Source organism: Piliocolobus tephrosceles, chromosome 15, assembly GCF_002776525.5.
Source record: "Piliocolobus tephrosceles isolate RC106 chromosome 15, ASM277652v3, whole genome shotgun sequence".
In the NCBI taxonomy this organism is placed as follows: Eukaryota; Metazoa; Chordata; class Mammalia; order Primates; family Cercopithecidae; genus Piliocolobus; species Piliocolobus tephrosceles.
Genome location: NC_045448.1, coordinates 6,811,879 through 6,838,938, shown reverse-complemented (window position 1 = coordinate 6,838,938; position 27,060 = coordinate 6,811,879). Strand labels below are relative to the sequence as shown.

The 27,060-nt window shown below is 42.8% G+C and overlaps 1 protein-coding gene across 1 annotated transcript in view; it reads right to left on the bottom strand.

Annotated features, from left to right (window-relative positions):
- Positions 1-1,040: 1,040 nt before the first annotated feature.
- The window catches only part of RNF144A (ring finger protein 144A), a 154,698-nt gene continuing 128,678 nt past the window's right edge, over positions 1,041-27,060 (bottom strand). Inside the window, exons 9-10 of the mRNA XM_023198894.2 lie at positions 3,977-4,220; positions 1,041-2,327 (exon numbers count right to left, since the gene is read on the bottom strand). Of these exons, the coding sequence (XP_023054662.1) occupies positions 3,990-4,220 (231 nt within the window). The 3' untranslated portion in view covers positions 1,041-2,327; positions 3,977-3,989. The remainder of the gene's footprint in view (positions 2,328-3,976; positions 4,221-27,060) is intronic.

Here is a 27,060-nt window from a genome sequence, read left to right as displayed (position 1 = left end):
GTCTTTCTGCTCCTTTTTCTCTAAGAAACAGGTGGAGGTTCCCGATAAGTGCCAAGTCATTTCCCAATTAATTTACAAAGTATGTTTGTTGGCAAATTGTCCCTGCCTGAAATCACCTTCATTCTTTTTTCTGTCCAGTAAATACTGTATCTTTCACGATTCAGTTTAAACATTCACTTCTCTGGGAAAATTCTATCCCTCTACCACCATTATACTTACCAGAAGAGGCTTATTTTATTATAACTTCTTATTCACAGGATGATGAAAACATTTGGCATTCGTTTGTATGTCTCTTTATCATTACTATCCTATTGTGTTCTAAGCATTTGCTCACCGACCTCTCTCTGTCTTCTAGACGAGCTTCCCCAGCAATGAACCAAAAAAAAAAAACAGTCTACATCTGTATTTCTGGCACAGGGGCTGGCACACACTGAGTGCTAAACTGAACTGAACAGATGCTGTAAGCAACAAAGAGTCAAATTTTGCAAGATCTTACTGAGGAGGAAGGTGCTGCCTCAAAGTCAAGTGTTTTATATGAGTTACTCTGCTGTCACAAACCATGACTGGCACTAGCTACACGCAACCCTGCAGGACAGGCTTCCCCACAGCATGTCCCACAGGACATCCATGGCCAACAAACTATTGCTCATTCACAAAAACTCCCGAGATGTATGTCTTAGGATGGGTGATGCTACAGACCCCCTGCCTCCCTGCAAGCACTGTATACAGGGTTGTATGCACCCACTGGTGTGCCAACGAGTGGTTCAGAAACTGAGTTATGAACTAACTGGAAGTTATTCTTCTGATAATTGCTTACCTTGTGCTACTTTAAATTTTCTCCAATTATATTCAGGAGGACTTACTACAGCCACACTAAAAGGGTTTCAAAAGGTTTTGTTTCATCTCCACAGTCTAGCGAAATAGCATCCTATTGATTGGCAATATGTACCAGGAAACTTTAAAGTGGTTTTGGTCTCCTCTGAACCATTTATTCTCTTTCCATGAAACTCCTAAGGTAGCAGTCAGGCTAACAAAAAATATAGTGTGGCAACGGAATCATTTATAATCCAAAACTTGGGAAAAAAAACAAGCTATATTTACAAATAATTTCTAGTAAAGTAAGAAATTACAGTATCATTTTAGTACAAAATAGTAATCAATTATATTAACAATGGATTTCTGATACTGTAGCACATATTTAAAATTAGAAAAAAACCCTCAACCACACAGGCCATCTTCCCCTCAGCAAGCCCTAGGGAAAGGGCTTAGAGTTTTAAGCATACTCATCCAGGAAACTACTCCATGTGCATACAGAAACAGAGGGAGGCTCACTGCAGCATTGATTTTGCAAGTAAGAAAAATTAGAAACAAATGTCCATCAAAATAGCCTGATGCAATACTTGTGGTTATTCACAACATACACAATAAGAAGCAGATATTTTCCAAACCTTTTTGACCACAAAGTCCAGTAACACATTTTACAGGGTGAACCAGTAATGGCAGATTGCACTTTCCAAGGAGGCCTCAACAATATGACCCACCTCACATGTCCCCTCCCCTTAGGCCTGAGCAATCTTTGCAACAGGCTTGGTCAGTAGCATATAGTGGAAGTGACGTCATGTGTCTTTCAAGGCTGAATGTCTTAATCCATTTTCTGTGGCCATACAGAACACCTGAGACTGGGTAATTTATAAAAAATAGAGGTTATTTTACTCACAGTTCTGGAGGCTGAGAAGTCCAAGATCAGGTGGCTACATCTGGTGAGAACCTTTCTGCTTTGTCGTGACATGGCAGGAGGCATCAAATGACTAAAAAAGCAAATGTGCTATCTAAGGTCTTTCTTCCTCTTCTTATAAAGCTACCAGTCCCATCATGGGGGCCCTGACGACCTTACCTATTTCTAATTGCCTCTTTAAAACCCCACTTCCAAACACCATCAACATATAAATTGAGAGATTTAGAGATTAAGATTCCAACACATGAAATTTTGGGAGAGATGTTCAGTCCATAGCACTGTGTCATAGATATGCTAACACTTTAGCCTTATTCACTTTGAGCCCACTATGCTAGGAGGAAGCTCAAACTGGTCCATGAGAAGAGAACACTGTGTGGTGGGGGATGTTCCAGCTGATAGCCCAACTGTCGCCCTAGCTGCCCTCAACTATGAGATACAAATAAAGATGCCTTCTGATGATTCTGGTTGGAGTGTGGGGTATAAGGGGAAAGATGTCTTCCCAACCTTTTATTATTCCCCTCTGGGGCTGCAGGTGTCATGGAGCAGAGGTGAGCCACCCACCATCCACACTGTGCCCTGCCCAACTTCTGATCTGTAGAATCCATGAGTATAAAAAAACATTTTGGGAAGGGTAGTGGCAATTGTGCCTGGAATGCAAGTATTTGTAACTGAAATAAAACTTTTGCTAATAATTCTTACCCTTAAAAAAATTCAAGCCATGCTATAGAAAAAAATGAGAACCTCCTCTTCCATGGCATTTTTTGATCACTCAATCCCATCTCGTCCAAATAAATTCTAAAGATACAGGGGTTCCTTCCTTCCCTCCTCCTTTCTTCCCTTCTCTCCTTCCTTCCATCCTTCCTTTTTTCCTTCCTTCCTTTTTCTCTTCTTTTCTTTTCGTTGTTATACTCATTGTTCACCTCCTAAGTTTCAGGAGTGGGAGTGTGGGGGGCTATGGGGGTGACATAGACACAGACGTATCTGCCCTACAAAGCTTATAACCCAGATGAAAGGACAGACATATAATGAGCTTGAACTAATTTAATTCTTTATACAATAAAGAGAAGTGCCAAGTGCATAGAGCTTTTAAGGGCCCAGCAAAATATTTAAGACAACTACAACAAATGATTGACCACAAAAAATTTTTAAAAGCTGTAAGTACAATTGAATGTTTTTTCAAATATCTATAAAAATAACATGTCAACTAGAAATCCATGTCAATTTGTATGATTGTATATTAAGATTACATTTGGTATGGGGTATGGTTGCACTCACATACGCTTGCTAGGATGGAGGGTGGAGTTATATATAGTAGGTGTGTCAGTAGGCTGCATGGTGGGTAAACGGATGGGTAGGCAGGCCCAGAACGAGCACAGTTTTTATCATGCCCTGGTGGTAAGTGTTATGAGAGGAAAGCTCTGGTGGCCGGAAATCCGCTGACTTTTGTTTATGTGATGCACGCTCCCAAATTCCTGAAAACCAGGAACATGTAACAGAGTCATTGTAATTTAATGTATTTCATGTGTCCTCTGTGCAAGGTGTTGATATGGGCACTGGGGAGTATTAGGCAGAATCACTCCTGCCCTCTGGAACTTGCAGTCCTCTCTTGAGGATGGGGCAAGAGATTTGTTCTAAAGGGACAGGATAGTCAGGTAAGGGGGATGTTGAATGGACAGACCCTGCTCTGTGAGGGTTAAAGGGCCTGAGAACAAGAGAATGGAGGAATATGCTCAAAGAAGAGCTGATGTTTGAAGTGGGCCTCCCCCATGCCCTTGCAGGCTGCACAGACCAGATTGAGGGCCTGGGTTGAAGAGTTAGCAGAATATTCTGAATTCACAGTGGTGTGACCCTACAAGGACCAATTTATAGCTTCACCTCATGTATGGATTAAATAAGATGTAAGGATTAAATAAGTTCACACATGGGCTGTGCTTAGAACAGCATATGGCATAGCTTATGTGCTTAACAAACATCAGTTTGTTATAATCTTTACTCTTCACTGAAATAACAATGGTTATTTAACACAGTCAATGTGCCAGGCATTGGGTTCCTCTACTTGCATAGGCTAAGATTGCCAGACCTCATGAGGACACCTCATTATCTCCAGGGGTGACTTTGAGTTAATTTAAAAAATGATTCATTCTTTATTACCCATTCCTTAGGACGTTCTACTGCCCTTTTTCAGAACATCATATATGTGTAAATCTATAAATATGAATATGAATCACACAGTGTTCTGACCTCTTGTTGGCCTTCATACAAATATGAACATCACATCATTCCTGCCTCCAGAGCCAATACTCAATTCCGGGGAGTGATAGACACATTTGTAATCCAGCATGAGAAAGTACAAAGCAGAATGGTTTCCCAACAGCCAAACGTGGGGTGAGGAGGAGACTGAGAAAGGCTTCCCACAGGGGCTACTGCATGAGCTTGGTCTTGAAGGAGGAGTAGACCTTCCCAGGGATGGAGACAGGGTGGATCCCTAGCAAAGGAAACAGCCAGGTAAGGGCCTGAGTGGCGACAGGGTTCTTTGGGAACTCAAGGTTGTCTGGTATGGGCAGGGTAGATGGGGTGGATCATAGACAGGTGAGGTTGGAGAAGCGGTGGAGAGTTCAAAGGAGTCTTGTGATACGTATGGGACAGAGGAAAATTCAAGGACAGAAGGACAGGAAGCCACGAGGAGTGTCAGTCCACAGATTCCAGGTCAGACACCAGTTCATTCTGGCCCATGATGCTGGCTTCAGCTCAGCCCCTTTGAGGTACACACTTGGATCCCAGTCAAGGAAATGCCTTTCTGGTCTTTCTGATTTTCCAGAATATCTTTAAATCCTGATCATTCAGCACGTGTCCCAAAGTTGGTTCATGCATTCATTCACTCATTCCACAAATATCTATTGTTTGCTTTGTACCTGACACCACTAAGCTCTAAAACCCAGTGCAGACTTTGCCATTGCCTTCAAGCAGACACTAGCTGGGAGGAGACAGGTAAATAAATCAGCAATATTCTGTGGCAAGATAAGTGAGAAAATAAAATAATATGCTCTTAAAACGGAATGCGGTAGGAAGAGGAGAGACAAATGGCAGAAAAAATTGAAGGATGGCTCTTAGAGAAGTCCATCCATTTCCTGAGGTTCCTGCAGGATTCTACAAGCCTGACAGGCAGTTCTTCCTCAAGCTCTGGCTTCTCTTTGCTTAGCAGTTCTTCCCTCCATTCATCTGTAAGCAGCCGAGAGAAACCAGGCCATACCTTCCACACTTTGCTTTGAAATGTCCTCTGTTAAACATCCGAGTTCATTGATTACAAGTTTTGCTTTCCACAGCAGAAGGATGTGACTGGGCAAAGCCTTCTGTGATTCTATAGCAAGAATCATCTGCGCCCTCACTAGTAGCACCTGTAGCTTCCAAATTTCTACCAACAGTCTGCTCAAGGCAATCTGGGCTTTGTCTAGCATGTGGCTAAACATTTACCCAGCCTCTGCTCATTGCCCAATGCCAAAGCTACTTCCCCATTTTTAGGCATTTGTTACAGCACCATCGAGCTACTGTCATTCTACTTCTTACTGTCATCAAGTGGAACGACCTAAAAACAAAACCAGTAGGAACTGGCTTAGGCAACGTGGGGGGCTGCCTAGGCAAATCCGAAATCCTCAGGGCAGGCTGGAACCTGTTGAGCAGGAGCAGGCACTAGAGTTCCAGGTGGAATTTCTTCCTCAGGAGAACCTCAGCTCTTTCTTCTTTGAAGGCCTTCAAGTGAAATGGACCAAGCCCACCCAGAATATCAAAGATGGCCTTCTTCATTTAAAGCAAACTGGCGGTAAATGTGAAATCACATCTACAAAATAGCTTCAGAGCAACACCTAGACGACGGTTTTGTTGAGTGACTGGAGACTGTAGCCTCGCCACATTGACATACAACACTGACGATCACCAGGAGGGAATCCGTTCAGGATCCCAAACCTCAAGAAGCACAGTGTAGGGAGGAGAGTTATCTTGTAATTAGTAAACGCCAGGGCTCCTTCTTATACTTCACCCACGATGATATTTACCTGTAATCATCACAGAAATGTGATCACATAGGTGCTGCAATGAAACTGGAATTGAGAAATGGAGCCAAATGTAAATAACTCAGGCCAAGTCACACGGCCGGGAAGTAGTGAGGCTGTGATGTGAAATTACACTGTCTGACTGTAATGTTTTTGCCCTAAGACCTTGTCCAAAGAAGGGGTGTGCTGCTGGCCCACACTTTGTCCCTGACCATCAGGCACATGAGGAGCTCTACAGTGCTTCCCATGCTAGGGAAATCCAAGTCACTGCCCGTCGCATTTCTGCCCAACCACACATCTGCAGCTGGCTCTGTGTCAGTTTCCCAGGGCTTCTGTAAAAAATATCACAGCAAAGGCCAGGTGCAGTGGCTCACGCCTCTAATCCCTGCACTTTGGAGGGCGAGGAGGGTGGAGCACATGAGGTCAGGAGTTCAAGGCCAGCCTGGTCAACATAGTGAAACTCCATCTCTACTAAAAATACAAAAAATTAGCCTGGCATGGTGATGCACTCCTGTAATCCCAGCTACTTGGGAGGCTGAGGCAGAAGAATCACTTGAACCTGGGAGGTGGAGGTTGTAGTGAGCTGAGATCATGCCATTGCACTCCAGCCTGGGTGATGGAGTGAGACACCATCTCAGAAAAAAAATAAAATAAAAAATTCTCAGCAAAGCAGTCTCAAAACAGGAGAGACGTATTGGCACAGTTTTGGAGGGTGAAGTCCAGGGTCAGGGTGGTCCTCAGGGCAGCATTCCTGAGACTGGTCAGAAGCTTTCTTGGCTTCTCCCTAGCTTCTGGTGGTTGTTGGCAATCGTGGGACTTTTTTGGCTTGTGGCAGCATGACTTCAATTGTTACCTCCTCCATCGTATGGTGCACTCTCAGTGCATCTGTTTTCACACAGCACTTGCCTCTGGGTGTATGCGCCCAGATTTCCCTAATGTTATAAAGACAGTAGTCACTGGATTAATGTCCTTTCTAATCCAGTAATACCTCATCCTAACTTGATTATATCTGCAAACACTCTCTATTTCCAAGGAAGGTTACGTTCACATGTACTGGGAGGGGGGACTTCAACATAACTTTTGGAGGGACACAATTTAATCCCCAATAGGCTCATACCGGTAGGAGAAAGCTAAACTCTGAAAAGCAGTCACAATGTTTTCCCTTGACCTCACGCAGTTCTTTATTAAAAAAAAAAAAAAAAAAAAAAAAAAGCTCCATTTCTCAGACTGGGCAACATGGCAAAAACCCTTCTCTACAAAAAAATACAAAAATTAGCTGGATGTGGTGGCACAAGCCTGTAGTCGCAGCTACTCAGGAGGCTGAGATGGGATTATTACCTGGGTCTAGAGAGGTCAAACCTACAGTAAGCTGTGATAGCACCATTGTACTATAGACTGGGCAACAGAGTCGAATCCTGTCTCAAGAAGATTAAAAAATAAATAGAGAGAGAGAAAAGAAAAGCTCCATTTTACTAATTCTGCTGAATGTGGCCTCTGGAGTTTCATTTTTCTAGAAGTCTCCTAGAGTCTCAAAGTTCAGTCTGGTTAATACTGGGACATCCATGATACTTGGAAGACACTGTGAACCTTCTCATCCATGTGCGACATTTAGATTGAGAGACAATTGTGTCTTCGTGTTAGCACTTCCAGGCACACAAAAAGACAACTCAAAACCTTGAAAAGTTCAAGCAGGAGAGCTGTTGACAACATATTGGAAGCTAAGCTGTTCCTTGTCATTATAAACAAAATTTTTAACTATTTCAGCAAGTTAATCCCTGGGACGTTAAGAAACTTCTAGTTAGAAATTGTGTCTTTACCATCCTATGGAGTGCTTTTTACATAAGCTTCTCTAGTATAAGCCTGAGCCTGAGTTCTCATCTCCCTGAACTCAAATTCCCTGTGCTCAACCCTCCAAAATTTGGGAGGGAATAAAACATAAGTGGTTACCTTGTGTTTATTTACAAATGGCTAGAGATTCATTAAAAAGTGTTGTATTTTAAGCTGCCTGAATAAGAACAAAAGAGTCAGGCAGAGAGGAGAAGAAAGAGAAGGAGTGGGAAAGATGGGAATATGAATGAGAGGGAGCAAGTGATACGGAAATCAATAACAACAAAGAGACCAGGGGATGGAAAGAGAGAATGTGAAGGAAATGAAGGTATTGAAGCCACTCAGAAGGGAAAACAGGCAATGCTGGAATGATGTTATGAGAAAAACAATGCTTGGTAGAAAAACTTCCAACCAAATAGCCCTCTGGTGCTCAAGCTTGTTCTCAAAATAGGATTAATTTGTTGCTAAAAAGTAAGATAGAGATTTGTTGGCCACGCAGATGAAACAGCCAGTCCCAGCCAGCCCTGGAGGCTGTGGCATGGTCCACTTGGTCGTGCAGGAGACAGTGGAAGGCAATGGGAGGGTGGCCAAAGCCTCTACATTTGATGTGCTGAGTTAACCTCCCACACAGCTGCACCCAGCTCAACACCCACCAGGTACATCTGGACAAGCCCCATGTGAAGTCACGGGCTTTGGAGGCTGACTGAGCCGTTTGGCTTCCTTGCTGGGCTACTATTGACTTAGGGCAAGTTACTCTCTCAGTTTCCAGGTTCCTCAGCTGTGAAATACAGACAAAAGCTATCTTGCAGGGTTGCTGTGAAGATAAGGCGCTGTAATAACCTGTGAACAAGGGCACACAGCTCGGAGGCTGGAACCCAGGAGGTGCCAGGCAGCCTCCACTTAAGTGTGTGTGGTGACTTCAGGATATGGGGTGATGATACTCAGGTCTATGCAAGCCCCTTGGGTCCCAGACTCTTCATGGCCATCTCCACGTTATCTGTGACCTTGCTTTGATGGCATCCTCCAAGATCATTCTTTCTTAGAACTTGAAAGCTTAGTCCCCATCTCTATCTGCCATCTCTCATTGTTCTACTTCTGTTTCCTCACTCATACACAGCTACTTCTGTTATGCTCAGTAAAACCTCTAGCCCTTGGGCTGTTATCTTCAGCCTGGCTTCTCTTGTCTGATTTGGAGTCTCCAGCACAGTCTGCCATTTTGAACTGCTCTTCCTCTCCTCTGATGGTCTCAATCTGGATGAACATATCATGCTCAAAATCACTGCTATCACCTTCTCTTTCTGCTTCTTCTGCTTGTTGTTTCTGTTAGCAGCACCAACCTCTTGGCCAGGGGGATCTGAAGCTCAACCCACTCTTGATCCTTCTTTCTTCTATAATGCCTGAAAAATCATTAGATCCTATCACCATTTTCACTATAAAGTTTCACAGTGCCACTACCCAAATGAATTACTCTGTTTTCATTTTCTCATCTTTAAAATGTGTTATAAACAACCCACCTCTTACAGATGACACTCAGATTCAATATTATGGAGAACGCATTTCTCTAAGATGGCATCACCGTGTTAAAGAAAACCTTACTCAGTGATACTTGTGTAAAGCGCATCACAATACAGGGACCACTGCAATGGGATTTTGCAATAGGGAAGAGAGATTGGGCCCAACTCGGAGTGCAGCACTGGTAAGTGGGAATTTATAGTCAAGGAGTAGGGTGGGGACCACTGGATAGAAAATTACTAAGAGGAGATATCAGGGGTGAGGGTGCAGGGATTCTAGCTAAAGAAATCCAACAAGATTCTGATCACAGGCCATGGTGATCAGACATCACCTGGGGATGATGGAAAATGAGAAACTTGGTCATATATTGAAAATATTGAATCAGATATCAAGGGTGGGGAGTTCTTGATAAACTGACTTAGCAGGGTTCTTGGCCCAAGAACTGGACTTTACAAGAAAGTACATAGGTAGACATAGGAGATGCTTCAGGAGACTGGCTACAGTTTGACCAAGCATGGAGTTTTTGTCAGTCCTTGCTCTTGTTCAAGGAAAGAAGAGATATTCTTTTTCTCATGTGGTCACCTTTTGTTCACTAAGGAACCACTCAGTCACCTGTTGGGACTTGATAGTTCCAACAGACTGGATGGTGCTAGCAGTCAGGCATTTAATGAGGGGATTTTTTTTAATGGAAAAAAAGATTAATAGTTGGAAACTCAGTTTCTGAGCCCAGAGGGCAACTAATCAAAAAGATTTCTAAACACTGCGCTTGAAGCCTCTTCAGATAGAGCGGGAGCAGGCAGTGGCAAGCTGATAGACCTTCCTGGTTTTCAGTTTTAACGTCATGAAGGTTGTCTACGCCTGAGCTATTGTGGTGATCTCTCTGATGTCTGTATCAAGTCCTCCAGCTTCAGCTTTTGGGGCTCCAGGAAAGGAGCAGTTTTAATTTTAATGCTTCCAAGTCCGAAGGGTTGGAGAAAATTGGAAATATTAGTCTGGAGTGTGGTTGCCAGATTTTGGAGGAAACTTGGAGAATTCAGGATCCAGTCCAGTGTGTAGACAAATCAGAAAAGTGCATAAACAATGAGCAGGACTAAAATTCAATAAGGACTGTGCTATAGTTTTCTTCTGAAACATAATTTCTCTCTCTCCATTCACCCCCATTCCTACCAAAAATAAGGAAAGACCGATTTGCTTGCAAGATAAGTTTAGTCTCATTAACGTGTCTTGATTGTTTATATAAATGCAGCAAAAATAATGATTGACCACCTAGGTTCTTTCTGAGTTTGCTTTCCTGGAACTTTTAGGAGAATCTCAGACTGAACAGTTAAAAGCCTCTTAAAACAGGAAAGCTAAGCCAAGGACTTGCTCTCAGGCTGTTTCTGAAACAGTTAGGGATTTGAGTGAATATCCCTTTTATAGGTCTTCAAAATATCCTGGGGTTCCCAGGCCTGCCAGGAAGTGACACTCTTTATTCACCTGGAAGAAAACTATGTAAGTGAACCAAGTATGCAGCACACCATAGTGATAATTTTTTTCCAAGAGGTTTTATTGACTCCATAAAGTCAACCTTAGTTTCTTAAAGTCGTCTGGTCATATCTGAAGATACAACATTCCAGTTAAGGCCTTCATAATATATCCAATGTTTTCAATTGTGTACTGTTACAAGGAGAACATATTCTTACTGCACATATGCAAATAACTACATTACCATAAAATAAAAATGTTTACTAATAGTTTTCTAATTACAGAGGGATCAGGCAGGAGGAAAAAGTAATTATTTCCTTTTATTCACAAAGGTATACATTACTAAATTGTTCTAAGCTACAGTTAGCTTAAGATAAAAGAGAAAAATTTTTCTTAAATTTAGAAAACAAAATATTGAAGAACCAGCAACATTTCAAACAAAAAGTCACTAAAATATTGTCCTCATCAGTTCATTCAGTCCCATGTAATTCTTGTTATTCTTGAGTTTGGGATAGAACTTTCATGAAGCCATCGGTTTCTTCGTTAGAGTTCTGCAAATTCTTACCCAGTCCGCTGGTATGATCTTAAAGTTTTCAGCAGAAGCCTGTATTTTAAAAGTAACTTTCATAGTCTTTTCCATGAATATGTTTGAAGAAGAAGCAAGTTTGGACTGTAGCTGATTTAAAATGCTTTCAGAGAAGAACCAAAGTGAAATAATAACTGTCCATAAATAACAAAAGACTTAAAATGGCCATATGGCTATGCTTAAAAATATGATGAGAGTTCATTATGATAATTATGCAATTGCCAAAGATATTTGGTTATTTCTGTGATATGCATCTTCACATAATTTTAACGGAGAAGACCAAATTCTAGTTCTGCACTAGTGTACAATTAATACTAAACCTAATTTTAATAAAACTTTATAAAAGAACCTATCCGATCTCAGCCAGTTTTGGCAGCAAAAGATAATATTTCTTTTCCAGGATCCCTTTTCCACAAAAGTGTGGCCGAGGAAAGAATCTTTGTCAACCCCATCCCACTTTTGAGGAACCTGCCTCTCTAAACTCCCCCTATCTGACATGGTCAATATGGAAGGAGTCATTTTACAATAGCTCCAGGCCCTGACTTCAGTTGATGGGGCCAGAAGAAGGCATTTGATGAGTTTGTTCCAGGAATCAGAGTTTTTCTCCAGGAATTTGGATTTGGAACCAAGAGATTCCAGTGTTGATCTAAATCCTTTTTGGACAAAAGAAATAGAAACTTAAGAACAGTTTCAATCAGAAAATGGATGTGTAGGAAACTTACAGAATCAGTCTTCAGTAAAGGAAAAAGGTCAGTGCAAAAGAGTTGGAGAGAACTATCTGAATTCACTAGAAAGCCCACACCCTTTTCCCAGTAAATAGGAGAACCATGTGCGTTCTTGTCTAGATCATGTCATAAATCCATCTCTTTTCTTGTGCACTTAAAAGAGTGGCATTTTGTACTTTCGAGCCAAAGTGTCTGAACTAATATATCATGAAAGGTGATCATCAAGTACTGGTTCAGACAGCTGCTTTTGGGGTCAGAGCATCTGCAATTCCATTCCATTCTGCTCCTTCTTAGCTGTGGGACCTCAGGCCAGTTACATCACATTTCTACGCTGCTGGTGCTCAGTTATAAAGTGAAAATGAGAATGTCAAACTCACAATGTTGTTGAGTGTATCTGAAAAGAAAATGTGCCTAAAACACAAAGCGCCTCATGGGAGACATGTTAACCACTCAAGAAAGGTTAGTTTGGCCGGGCGCGGTGGCTCAAGCCTGTAATCCCAGCACTTTGGGAGGCCGAGACAGGCGGATCATGAGGTCAGGAGATCGAGATCATCCTGGCTAACACGGTGAAACCCCGTCTCTACTAAAAACTACAAAAAACTAGCCGGGCGTGGTGGCGGGCGCCTGTAGTCCCAGCTACTCGGGAGGCTGAGGCAGGAGAATGGCGTAAACCCGGGAGGCGGAGCTTGCAGTGAGCTGAGATCTGGCCACTGCACTCCAGCCCGGGCGACAGAGCAAGACTCCGTCTCAAAAAAAAAAAGAAAGGTTAGTTTATACCATATATACTGTAACTGCCAGGCAAAGTTCCTGGCACAGAAGTCCTTTTAACATAATAGCTATGTTCATCATTACTACAAGCTGGTATTCCTGACTCCATTCTCTCTCACAGCCCATCTTCACATTGCTGCTGGATTATACTTGCTAAAACATACCTCTCATCAAGTCACTTAACTGCCTAAGAAATAAGGCAGAAACTCAGTTCACATGCTACCTATGCCATGGAACTCTTCTTGATTTTTTGTTCTCTTTTTTTGAGACAGAGTCTTACTTTGTCGCCCAGGCTGGAGTGCAGTGGCACAATCTTGGTTTACTGCAAGCTCTGCCTCCCAGGTTCACGCCATTCTCCTGCCTCAGCCTCTCAAGTAGCTGGGACTACAGGCATCCACCACCACACCTGGCTAATTTTGTTTTGAATTTTTAGTAGAGATGCGGTTTCACCATGTTAGCCAGGATGGTCTCGATCTCCTGACCTCATGATCCACCTGTCTCAGCCTCCCAAAGTGCTGGGATTACAGGTGTGAGCCACCGTGCCCAGCCCTTGATTCTTTATTCACAAACATTTTCACTTTTTTCAGCATATATTTCAAGAGACAGTCCAGTGCAGTGGATGACAGCATGACTTCCACACTCTTTAATGTGCTTAATGGCCATATGATGTGAGATGAGTTCATTAACCTCTTTCTGCATCAGTTTTCTCATATGTATGTTGGGAAGAATAATGGTACCTACCTCGTCAGAATGTTATAAGAATTACATAAGTCAACACATGGAAAACGCTCAGAGTGGTACCTAGCACATAGCAGACAGCTTATAAACATTAGCTAGAATTATCACTGCACTATGACTGTAGGCTCACTTTATCACAGAGCTGTCTCAGAATGTAGATTGTCACAGAATGTTTTATTTACCTGTCATGGCCAGGAAAGACCTACTACTGCCCTGAGTTCACAGGGCTTGGTGATTTAATCTGATGCAAGTGACTTGAAGGGGTTCTGCCTACCTGGCTACCTCTAGGTCTGTCTTCAGGGCTGCTTAGAACTTTTTGGGATCCATGTGAATATTCCTTTCAACCTCAATTACAATTTATAGAAAGCTGAGATCTGTTTATTCATGTGTCAGGGAGAAACACAAATACCACCATTTATCCTTTCCTACCTCTGGACAACTTCAGTCTCCCCTTTTCCCAACCTCCTGAAAGTATATCAAAGTCATTACCAGAATCTTCATTAATCTACAGGCTGCGTTGGTCTGTGCTCACTGTTCATTTCCCTCCATGACTGAAACCACAGGACTCTTTCTTTTACTTCAGTGAGTTTCTGAAAGCCTCGAGACAGAAACTCAACTTTCCTTTGGCACTGCCTACTAGTTGACTTGTCCCTCCTTGGGTTAGCCTCCCCCTGAAGTCATAGTAGAAGAGTTCTCCTCTTCCTAAAGCCCCCTCACTCCATGATATCCCCTGCTTATTCTTGGTTCCTTATTATCAGCAATTAAATGCTCTTAAATCTCTTTTACCTTATCTTTTTAAAAAGAAGTTTTCCTCTTTGGTACTGCTCTGTTTCTTTCTCTATTTCATCATTCAAACATCTTCAAAGCATGTTTGGCAAACCCTGCTTCCTAGTCTCTGGTTTTCTTCTTTCTCTTCTGCTATGATTTTAATGTGTCCTCCAAAAGTTCATGCACAGGAAACCTAATCCACAATGCAAAGCAACAGTGTTGAGATGTGGGGCCTAATTACAGGAGTTTAGGTTATGAGGGCAAAACCCTCATAAACTAATTAATATTGTTCTTGTGGAAGCAGGTTAGTTATCACAAGCCTGGTTTGTTATGAAGCCAGTCCAATCCCTGTTGTGTCTCTCTGTCTCAGGTATTCACATTTCACTTCTGCCTTCCACTTTCCACCATGGGTACCCTCAACAGATGCTGGCGCCATGCTCTTGGACTTCTCAGCCCCCAGAACCATAAGCTAAATAAACTTTTCTCAATAAATTACCCACTATGTGGTATTCCATTATAGCAACAGAAAATGGACTAAGGCATATTTCATGAAGTGGAATTTATCAAGATCACTAATGATCTCCTTATTGCCATTGGTAATGGGTACTTTCAGAAAGATCTTGAATTATCTGGAGCATTAGACATTAGATCATTTCTTCCTTTTGGCAATGTCTTGCTCTCTACTCCCATTTTTTCCCTCTACTACTTGGGCCAGTTCTGAGTGTGCCTTCTGTGGCTGCTCTTTTTTCGCCCATCCTTTAATGTTGGTCAGCTGCCTTGAACCTCTTCTCCTTTGGTATAACTCTCTCTCAAACACCTCCTTGACTCCCAAATCCTTACTGTTCATCTTTACCACAACGACTCTAAAATTAAGGTCCCACCCTAGTTACTTTCCTAACCTTTGTTCTCTTATATTTACCTGACCTTTGGACATTTCCACTAAGTTCCAAGTATGCACATCAAGCCTCAACCTGTCTGCAAATTAAACCCATAATCACTGTCATCTCGCTCTTCCTCCTGTATCAACCACCCCCTGGAAGCGGTGCACATTCATCCAGGGTCTGGAGACAAAATCCAGAGAGCTGCTTATTTCTCCCGTATCCTCCACATCTCTACACAAAAGCAACTTCCAAGGTCTATTCTGTAAACATCTCATAAATATGTCCTCTTTTCTTCAAACTGCCAATACTGTGGTTAGGAGCCTTTTCTTCAAACAAACTGCCAGTGCTGTGGTTAGGAGCTTCATCATTTCTTACCTGGATTACCACCAAATCTAGGTTTTGCCCTCTAATCCAGTCTTAGCATTCAGACTAGGTGTCCTCCTCCCCAAATGCAATGCTGATCATCCCTCTCACCTGCCTAAAGCTCAGCCTCTGGATAACTGTCAAACCTTTTTTTCCTCAGTACTCAGATCAAAAATATTTCTAATACATTTTTATTGTTTTGTCTTCTTACTGCATGTTTTGTTCCACCAAGAGAAGAGTTTCTAGAGAAAGGAGAGGATTGATGGGTTCACTGGTGCTCACTGGAAACTATCCAATCTGTAATGTCAGCATCCCAAAATGCAGAGGAACCAGAAGTTCAATATTTGAGCTGATTAAGGATTAATCAGCCAGTTCCCTGGGCAGGGGACAGACTCTGCTTCCACATTATCAGGGACTCAGAGAAGCTGGATAAACGTCTCTGCTTTCTTTCCTCTGGTCCATCCTGCTCCAGTATCAATGGTGAGCAAACTTTATCTGGCTCTCTTCCTTCACTGTGTGTTATCAATTTATTTTACCTTGGGGCTGTAATGTCCCAGCTACTATACTGCAATGTCTTTTGTGACCTTTTTCTGTTAATATGAAAGCCCTCTTTCTATTCCTTTTTTTTTTTTTTTAGCACCCAGTACTATTTCTCAAAACACATCTGTACTTGATTACATGACCTCCTCTATTCATAACCTTTTCAATGGGTCTTTGCAGGAACTCCCAGCTAGAGGAAGAATGTACTTCACTTTTAACTCTGTACCAGTCTTGAGATTTCCTTTGGCAAAAAGCAAAAACAAAAACACAACCACCACCAACACAAAACTCAGCAGAATTAAGATGTAAGTTTCAAGCCCAGATCTCAAAAGACCATGCATGTTTCCGCTCTTTCTCGTACCCCTGCTCAGGCTGCACTGAAGACAATTCCTGTCGGACCTGCTGGAAATGAGAAACTGCATGAAACAGAGCCAAGTTAGTCCAATTGTTCCAGCCAAAGCTCAAGACACAACGAGCGCCCAGCCTCAATCAGCAGAACCAGGTACCCAGCCCACTCCGAGCTGGTCACAGGTGCCTGAGTTCTTTCTGCTGAGATTAGAACTGCCCAGGTCAGCATTCAACCCATGGACAATAACAAATGTTCAGGGTTTTAAGCAAGTGGATTTTGGAGTGATGAGTTACTTATGAATAACAAACTCACACATCATCTCTTACCTCTTTTCTGTGTATCAGAGTAAAATGGGAAAAATGTTCTCATATATTATTTACCATACATACATTATAGGTAATGTCTATCAAATAGTATATCTAAAGAACATAATAAGCACTCAACAAAGTATTCATCCCTCCTTATATTATCCTCTAAGAACTATAAATATTTCTCATTCTTGTGTTGAGTAATTTAAAAAGCAATGCTATCCTTACCAAACTAAATGTAAGATGTAGTTCTAGGCTTCAGCATTCAGCGTAAATCATAGGCCCTAAAGAGTGGTGTGCCAATAGTCAGCAATCCTGAGAGCAGAAGATTTGCCTAAACCCTACTTTCTAGCTGGCTGCTTGCGATGGAAACATGGCCTGTAGAAATGTGTGCAGATAGATAAAGGAGATAAGCAAATCTTTGAGAAAGCCTTAGCTGAGATTATTTTGCTCATCTTGGAAGAAAAAAAAACATCATAACCCTTGCCATGTGACTTGGCTCCTCCATTTTCCCTCAGAATATGATTAATTGCTCTCTAAATAATAAAAGTCTTCCAGGAACAATAGAAAATATCTACTACGGAACATTCATAAATATTCAGCTGAAGCCTGGTGGGAATGTTAGGCTCCCATGAGAGCTCTGTGCTGACATTGGAAGTCAGAAACCAACTCGGAGACGTAAAACTGTGCAGTAAAAATATTTACACAAATGAGCTTGGGGTGAGTTGTCAGAGTGCCATGTTCCTCTTTTGCCCGGACGTCGGGAATTAATTTGGACCTGATGGTGAAGCTCAGGTCTGAAATCAGAGCAGCTTTTTTATACCCATGGACAGCTCCCATAAATGTCAGGGGTGAGCAGAGTAGAAACACTTGGGCCACTACCATAGCAGAGCCCAGGCCATCAAAATGTTGCTTTATTTCCCTTTGATTCCACAGGTTCCATCCAGCCTTCTAGAAATCATTTGGTGCCACCTACTAGACACTAGGAAAAACAAACAATTAGACTCAGGTCCCATCTCCTCTCAAGGAAACCACATGCCAAAAAGGAGTACGTAGGTATATGCAACTCAACACTAGTGCTGACATGCTGATCTGACCACATGCCACTAGAGCATAAGAAAAAGAAAAGACTGCAGGGGTTGCAGGGGCAATGGGTTAGGTAGAGGACTGCACAGGAAAGGTTCTATATGTCAGATGGGGCATCTGAGTGGGTCTCAGAAGAGGTTATAAATTCTTGCAGGTGAGAAGAGAGTAGGGGAATGCTATGCCTCTCTGGTGTGGTCTGGGAAACCATCGGTGACAACGATGTGGTTAGGGACCATGAGCTGGAAACATCAGCCCTAAATCTGGAATGGAAATTTGGGGATCCAGAAAGATGCAATGATCTTTCTCTCCATTTCATTTTTGGTTTATTCTGGCTGAAGTTTTGCCAGGGGGAAAGGTTATAAAGGGCATTGGAATGTTCGTCTGTCTGAATCCTACAGGATTTGAAGGTAACAAAAGCAAGATCCAGTCCTGCAGGTCATCGTGTGCCTGAGGAAAATGACAGATGGCCACACAGAGGCAACAGACAGCTTGGAACAGCACATGTGCTCTCTGTCCTGCCCCTCTCAGCTCTGGAAATCTTTCTGGGAAAGCAGAACGCCAGCATAATCCATCTGGAAACCTTAGATTAGAAAAAAAAAAAAAACACACACAGGATGTCTTATTTCAACTTTCAAATGTTTTGAGGAAAGTGCCAAGAGAAGGGGCAGAAAGAAGAGAAACAAGGAAGAGAAGTGAGAGGAGGGGCTGAAAAGGAGAAAGAGAAGACACAATTGGTGGAACTATGTTTAGCAGTAGATTCACTCTAGAAGATTCATTCTGATGACTGAAATTTCCAGAACACGGATAATGTTTCGAGACACTGACATGATGGGGAATATTAATTTGAATGTGCTATTTTCCTATGACAGCATTTTAAGACTGTAAGCATAAACAGCTACACACACAAGCCCTTGTTTGAGTTCAGATGTCCACAACAACATAACTTTATTTTTCTACCTGCAGCACCACTTTCACTCAAGAGAAGAAAATGAAATTTTAAGCAATTCATGTTAAACAAGCAAATCAAGGCTTTTTGCCTTCAGTTGGCTTAGTGCTTCTCCCTCATCCTTTCTCCTCTGAGTTGGTGTAAGTTCTCCAGCAGCAAAGCACTGAGAAGGAAAGTGCTGGGTTCTCAGTGCTCAGTGTCTATCATCATTAGAATTTACTGAGATTTCTCCTTAACTGCTGGACTCTGGTTGCTGGCACCTGGACCTTCTGGTATGGCTTGAGCTATCTGCCTCCAGCTGGTCCCCAGGGTTCTCTCTATACTGGTCACTCTGCATCTTCATCAAAAGTCTCTTCTACAACATGAAAGCTGACACTTGACTCTTCTGTTTCTCTCTGCATGTGTGATGTAACAACCCTAGCAGGCGGCATGAACATGATGCCCTTGCTGCCTGACTCAGGAAGTGGGTGGGAGGGGAACACGGGACATGGCACAGACAGGAAGCACTGAAAGCTGAAGCCTTTGGTTAATCCTTTACAATGTGATTCTGGTACATCCACAATATTTGCCCTTTTTTTTTTTTTTTTTGTGACGGAGTCTCACTCTGTCGCCCAGGCTGGAGTGCAGTGGCACGATCTCGGCTCACTGCAAGCTCCCCCTCCCAGGTTCACGCCATTCTCCTGCCTCAGCCTCCCAAGTAGCTGGGACTACAGTCGCCCGCCACCACGCCCAGGTAATTTTTTGTATTTTTAATAGAGACAGGGTTTCACCATGTTAGCCAGGATGGTCTCGATCTCCTGACCTCGTGATCCGCCCACCTCAGCCTCCCAAAGTGCTGGGATTACAGGCGTGAGCCACCACACCCTGCCCATCCACAGTATTTTTTTTAAACAGGTTTTTCACCTCACCCTCTCTCAATTCATGTTAAAAAGCTCCCACTCCAAGTTCTTTAAATGCCCCTCTAGATAGACCCGCCATACGTACATACAGGTAACTACCACGACCTGCATACATACAGGTAATGCAGGAGAAGGGGAGCGTATCGCAGCATACAGGTATATGGTTGGCAAAATGCAAAATGTGGGGTGCTCTGTAGAATAAAAAACTGTTTAACAAAAACATTGCAAGGACAAAAATAGGAGAAGTCCAAAAGACTTGTCTACCAACTGCAATGGATTCTGATGAAAACCAACCAATATAAAAATCTCTGAAATAATAGAGGAGATTTAGACACAAACCAGAGACGTGTGATATAAAAAATTGTTAACTTTTTAGATGGGATATTATTAGAGGTATGTTTAATAAAAAGTTTTTATCCTTTAAAAATATCTAGATAAATATTTAGAAATTAATTACAGATATCTGATATGTGCCTTAAAATATAAGGACTGAAAAATGAATGGATATAGATGGAAGGAGAGTTGATGGCCACAATTTGATGATCGTTATGATGTTTAATTTGTAGAGGTTTTCTGTACTATTCTAGATGTTTCTATGTTTAAACAATTTTTTTTTCCAGAGTAAAAAACTGAAAACATTCTGCTAATTACTTTTTTTGTTTGTTGGTTTCCCCATCCGTTTCCTGTGGTTTCACAACCAAGTGCCATAGCTCATATTATCCTCATGACTTGGGGCACCCCTTTCTCAATCATTACTTTCCTTCTCTTTCTTCATTTCTGATCTAATTCCTACTTTTTCTTCATGTCTCAGCTCTCGGAGCTGTCCCTAGTTTCTCAGAGGGAGCTCTGTGTCACCCTGGCAGCCATCTCAGGTCTCATATTGACTTATCCGTTGCCTGGCACACTGTCTGTACTTACATTAAAAAGAAGATAGTTATCTTTACCTCTTTTGTGTTGTGAGGATTAAATTACATTTATTAAGCACCTGGCATGTGTCAGAAGTGCCATATTCATTAACTTCTTCACTTCTATTCTATCGTTTAAACCTGAACATCCCTTCAACACCTAGTTCCTGTTCCTCCAGGAAGTTTCTCAAAATACTACCAGCCTCTTTGCTGACTATATCATGTCCACTAATAAATCCCTGCTTAACATTTGATCCCTGGGCAGACTTCTATGAGAAAATACAACAAGATTTTTTTTTCAATTTTTATCTATTCACTCCAAGCAATTATGATGATGGTATGGCTATCTAAACTGTATCCAATTTGATGCACAGCAACTAGGATTCGATAATTCCAGGATGGTTAGGCATTGTAAGATCTTAACTCCAATCTCCACATGACGAATGGAACCTCTCTCATGCATGAAAGGCAAATAGTAGCTTCCTCATCCATTATTCTTATACCATCCAAGAGAGCCATCAGATGGGAGTTATTTTCAATATTTGGCAAATTAAAAAACTTGAGAATCAGAGAAAAGAGTGTATTTCCAAGAGCATCTAGCTGGCAAGTGAACCGAGGATGACATCCCAGGTGTCCTGACTGTCTAACATGTTACTGCCTCTGTAATACCCTTGCCAAGGGACTTCCCAATTTCCCCCAGATTAGAAAGTCTTTCCTCATTAAGCTGTCCCTAAACCTTGCATCTGCCATGACCACAGAGCGTTCACTCAGGAGGTATTTACTGAGCCTCTAAGAGGTACCAGGTGCTGCAGTACAGCTGGGCTAGACTTTACCTAGAAAAACAGGCTAGTCATCAATAACTTAGGATCTATTGTAAATAAGTACAATGCAATTCTTTGTTCCAATCTGTTGCATAGGGTATATAGAAAGGTCTGTATGGCACAGAGACAGAGAATGACGGCTTTAAACCTCTAATTTTCCACTACTAAAGCTGTATAATACTCCTCACAAGCATCCCTTCTCATCTCCCGTTGATGGATGGGCAGTTTCTCTGGTAAACACCACACTGGCAGGACCCCCTGGGGGTGAGATCCAGCAGTCCCTGGCAAGGAACGTCAGGGTGCTCAGCAGATGGAGGCTCCACAGAACTAAGAGCCCCAAGGTGAGGCTGTTGAAATGCTGTGCCAGGCAGACAGACTGCCAGGGAGTTTTTGGTGCACATATTTAATATCGTCCTGACTGCAATGGAAGCAGGTGCATGAGATACACAAACAAGGAAGCCACAAGGAGATGTCTCCAAAGTAGATATTGAGGCGAGAGAAGAGAAGGCCACAACTGCGGGGAGACCATGGAATTTGAATCAAGCGTGGGCCCCAAGGACTGTGAATAAAATGTGTAGTGGGGATTCCCTAACCCAGGGGAGGGAACACTTGAGGGCAGTGGCAGGAAATGCTGTTGGGAGGATACTGAACACCCGAAAAGTGAAAATGGGGCCAGTGCTGCAGGAACCGTAACTGGAATGACCTAGAAGAGAGTTAAGAGCCAAGATACCCTACGATTGAGAATGGCGGCTGGGCTGAGGAGGGATGGTTGGTGTGTGGCTGAAGTACTTAAGATTAATCAGATACAGTGTCACTGTATTAGTCAGCTGGGGCTGCCCTAGTAAAAATATCACAGAGAGGGCAGCTTAACAGATGCGTATTTTCTCACTGTTCTGGATGCTAGACGTCCAAGATCAAGGTTTCAGTAGGGTTGGTTTCTTCTGGGGCCTCTCATCTTGCCTTGCAGGTGGACTTCTTCTCCCTGTGTCCTCACATGATCTTTCTTCTGTGCCTGCACATCCCTGGTGTCTCTCTGTGTGTCTTGATCTCTTCTTTTTTAAGGACTCCAGTCAGATTGGCCTAAAGCAAACCCTAACAGCCTTTTGTTGTTTTTAACCTTAATTACCTCTATAAAGGCTCTATCTCCAAATACAGTGACATTCTCAGGTAGTAGGGATGAGTGCATCAACATATGAATTTGGGGGGAGGGAGGAATGGCACAATTCAGTCTATAATAGTCATAAGTGGTAGAGGAGAGACATGTACCAAGATAAGGAGGGAGGTTCGCAATTGCCCGAGAAATTGATGGTAGAATGGGAGAAATTAGGTTGTAAGGGAAGCACAGAGGGCACATCTTACCACGCATGTGGGGTGAAAGGAAGCAAGTTCACTCTGTCATGGAGAGGCCTTCGAAGGGAGACCGACAGTGAGCATGTCAGAGAGGGTATAATGAGATCAGAACAGCCACCATGAGGCTCTCCTTCACCTGGCGAGTGCATTTTATAGGCTTCCCAATTTGTAAGAGAACCAAAACCATAGCGAAGTAAAGTCATTAACTCTAATGCTAAAATCAGTCTATGGGTGAGAAATTCCCAGCAAACCACTGGGCTAGGGCTGGGGAAGGAAATAAAGCCTTCACATAGTCTCCTGACCAGTTACTGGGCAGAGCAGCGGCTCTGTAAGGACCCTCACTAGATGTCAGTAGGTTATGGAGTCTGCAGGCCCACCCAGCATCTGGGCAGGAATGTCCAGACAATGAGAGGAAGCAAGTGACAAGGAAACTCACTTGCTCTGAGGAAAGTCCTAGAGACCTGCACAGGACAGTGCTGGTTTTGATCCGTGGATGCTTTTTGTGAACTCCATTCTCCACCAGTAAGAAAAAACCTGGCATTTTCAGTTTGCTTCCTGAGAATCAACTTAGAATCATAGGAATGCATGGAATTTGGAACTGTGAATGTTCAGTCTGGGAAAGTACAGACTTGATAAATGGTACCTGCTGGGATTTCAGACTCACCTGTGCAGTAGCCCACACAGGAGTGGGTAATGGCTTTGCTTAGACTCCTGGCCATGCAAATGGTAAGCTATAAACATGCTGGGGAGATATTTAGGGGTAAAATTGAAAGAACTTGGTGAAAGATTAGATGTGTGAGTGCTAAAAAGGTCAGTGTCAACAATGGTTTTGAGAAGGAACAGCAGAGAGGATGGTGGTATCAGTACTAAGTTATGGAGCTACGGGGAAGGAGTAGGCTAAAGGTGGTGTAATGGTTTCAAACATTAATTTGGGAGCAGGTGTAATTTGAAGAACTTTTGAGACCAAATCAAGAGGAGATACTGAGCTTGAACCATTCAGTGTGTGAGACTGCAGTTCAGAGAAGCAGTTTCAGCTGAGAAGGTTGGGGGCATTGTCTAGAAAAGAAAGCTCACTGAGAAGAGCTACAAGGCTCAGGATTGAATAATTCCATCTTTTGCAAAGCTTAGAAGAGAAGGGAAGGCACAAAGCAGGCTGAGAAAAAAAATGCCAGAAAGGTGGGAAGGAAACTGGGAGAGTGAGAGCTACAGGACAGTAAAGAAGAGAGAGCGTTTCAAAGAGGAGGTTCCAGCCTGTCAATGCTAATGAGAAGCCATCAGGAAGAGCAGAGAAAAGCATCTGCAGGGCATGGTGGCCGAGAAGTTACCAGTGGCTTCAGCAGGAGAGGTTTGGGTGGAACGGTGGTGTAGGAGCTAGGGACAGGGGTTAAAAAGCAAATGAGGGCAGCAAGAAACCCAAGTGTGTCACTTAGGAAAATAGGCACAGAAGCAAAGTGTCTTAGTCTGCTTGTATGGCTATAACAAAATACCTTAGACTAGGTAATTGATAAGAACAGAAATTTATTTTCCCACAATTCTGGAGGCCAGGAAGTCCAAGATCAAGGCACTGGCAGGTGCGGTTCTGGTGAGGTCAGCTCTCTGCCTCCAAGATGGTGCCTCTTGCTGTGGTCCTCTCATGGTGGAAAAGATGGAAAGCAAAAAGAGCTAGCTACTTCCCTTGAGCCCTTGATACTATCACAGTGAGTCTTGTGTCCCAACATATAATTTGGGGGAACACATACATTCAGACCATGGCACAAAGCTTTAGGTACTAGCACCTATGAGGGATTGGTAACAGATTGGATTTGCCCATTATTTCTCAGACTTTAACTTGCATGACAGAAAAATCCTAGGGTAGCTCTTGTGTCCCATATCCTACATAATGCCCTCACCTGAGTGTGGGCAAGACTTGCAACTTACTTCTCACCAAAGCAAAAATGTCACTCCTATGATGATAGATCTCTGTGTGTACGTACATATGTATGTATGGTATGTGTGTGCATGTATAGACATGAATGTTATGTCCTGGGTAGTGGGTGATGGCTGAAAGAACACTTAGGGGCACGTAGACAGGCAAAATGTTTTATTCAGCAGCTCTCTCACTAACAGCTTTCTCACACTGTTCTCTCATCAGTGGCTTTCTCACACTGTCTGCCTTGTCTCAGCTCCTTGAGCTGGCCACTCCCACACAAAACTGTGCAGCCAGCTCTCCCCTGCCTTTAGGGTCAGCAGTAGCTGGCTCTCTCCTGCCTTCAGGGTCAGCAGCTTGGCTGTTTCTCTCTCTGGGCACAAGGGCAAGCCATGCTGTGCCATGCCATGCCATGCTGTGCCATGCTGAGCTGTGCACTGGCTCCCCTCTGTCTGTGTACAAGACGGACAAGCTCTGGTTCTCTCTCTGGGCACCAGTGCCTGCACAACAGCCATGTCGAGCCATGCCCAAGAGCACCTGTACGGCATTGGCAGGGCAGTTATATCTTTCTCAAATGACAGTGGCTCCAAGCCAAGTAGGAGCTTACACAAATAGGTTATATAACAACTGGAGGTGTGCACCTGTGCACCAATCCTGCTGAGTCATGCAGGTCGGGGTATCTGCCTCAGCCTAATTCTTATCCATGTACCTTACAAATGTATGCATATACACAAAAACAAATATTTATCTCGTTATCATATACTAAAAATAAGTTTTCTTTGCTGATTTGATGCAATAAGCATCCATGTTGAGGAAACCCACATGGCATGGAACTGTAGGCAGTCTGCAAGTCTCAAGGGTGGCCTCCAGATGACAACAAAAAATTGAGATCACAGTCATACAAAATGTAATAAATTCTGCCAACAAATGGAAAGAATTTGAAAACCGATTCTTCCCCCATTGAGCCTCCAGATGAAAACCAGCCCAGGTGACATCTTCTCGGCCTTGTGAAACCCTGAACAGAGAACCCTGTTAGACCCATGGAAACTGGGAGATAAACATATTTAAAGGCACTACGTTTTTTCTAATTTGTGATACAGTAATAAACAACTAATATAATGTGCATCCTGATCATCTGGGGATCTTCTGAAAATCCAGGTTCTGACTCAGTAGGTCTGAGGTGGGGCTGAGATTCTACATTTCTGACATTCTCAGGCAATGCTCATGCTTCTGGTCTAAAACCACATTTTCAGTAAACGGTAGATAGATGCCTATTGAGATTCCTTCCAACTCTCAGATTATATACCCGCCAGAGAAGAAAATAACATGGGAATCAAATAAAAGAATTTATCACCAGTTGCAAATATCTAAACTTTCACAATTTCACTAACAACTGAAAAATTATGTTGTAGAAGTTTAAAGGCATATGGAAGTATTTCACAGAAGTCATTTCCAAGAGATACTTAATGCAGTGCAGGAGAAAGAAAAGACAACTGATGAAATAAGTATTGTAAAGAGAAATACATGAAACTTCCCAGATTTGCCTAAATATTACATATGTAAATGGTGTATGTGTTGGAGAGGAGGCTCCTGTGTGGGAATCATTCTGCTTCATATACAGGTTGAGCATTTCCAGAGAATAGGAAGGTCCTCAGTAAACGAGTGACCCCCCCCCACCCCATATCACAACAGAAACCTAAAACATGCTCTTAGCATGGGGGTCACAGCCAGAGTTTTTCCTTCTGAAACATAGGACTGGGGACAGGCTGCAAGAGTTTCTGGGGAGCCTGGGTGGATGCATGCATGGGTGATGCTCAGAACACATTTTTTGAACCACATTGAACTTCTCTCTTAAAATAATGACCCTTCCCTGCCTCTACAGAGTCCTGTTCCAGAAGAGGCACTAGGCAACACAATGATTCAGTGGAGAGAACCATCCTTGGAGGCCACGGGACATATTCTGGCTTCATGGGTCACTAATTTTCATTGTGTGCAGGTGAACTTAACTGAGACTTAGGTTTTCTGATCTATAAAATGGGCACAAAATAATATTTATTTGTAGCACTTTTGTGAGGATTAGAAAATGAAAAGTGCCAGGGCTCCTCATGTTAGATGCTAAGCAGGGAGCTCCCAGGTGGAGTGAAGCACCACAGAAGAAAGGAAAAAGGTTCCTCATCATCTCGGCCTTTTCTCAGGTTTGCCACAGCCAGTGTTTTGTTTTTTTCTTATTCAGAATCGAGGTGAGGTGATGCCAAGGTAGAAACCACCTGCTTTCTGAGTGACACCATGGACTGTTAACTTGTGACTTCCTCTCTCCGGGGCACAGCTACGGAGGCAATAGGGCATTTTGGAGGCATTTCTGTTACTTCCAATTAGGCATTCTAATTAAGCTGGACTAAGGGAGGAATAATATGAGCGAGAACTGGGCATACCTGGGTGAGGGTGTCCTTGGGTTATTCTGATTATTGGGGGATTCAGTGATACTCTTAGAAGTCAGCACTAAGCTCAGGAAGATCCCATGAGGTTGAAGCAGCCAG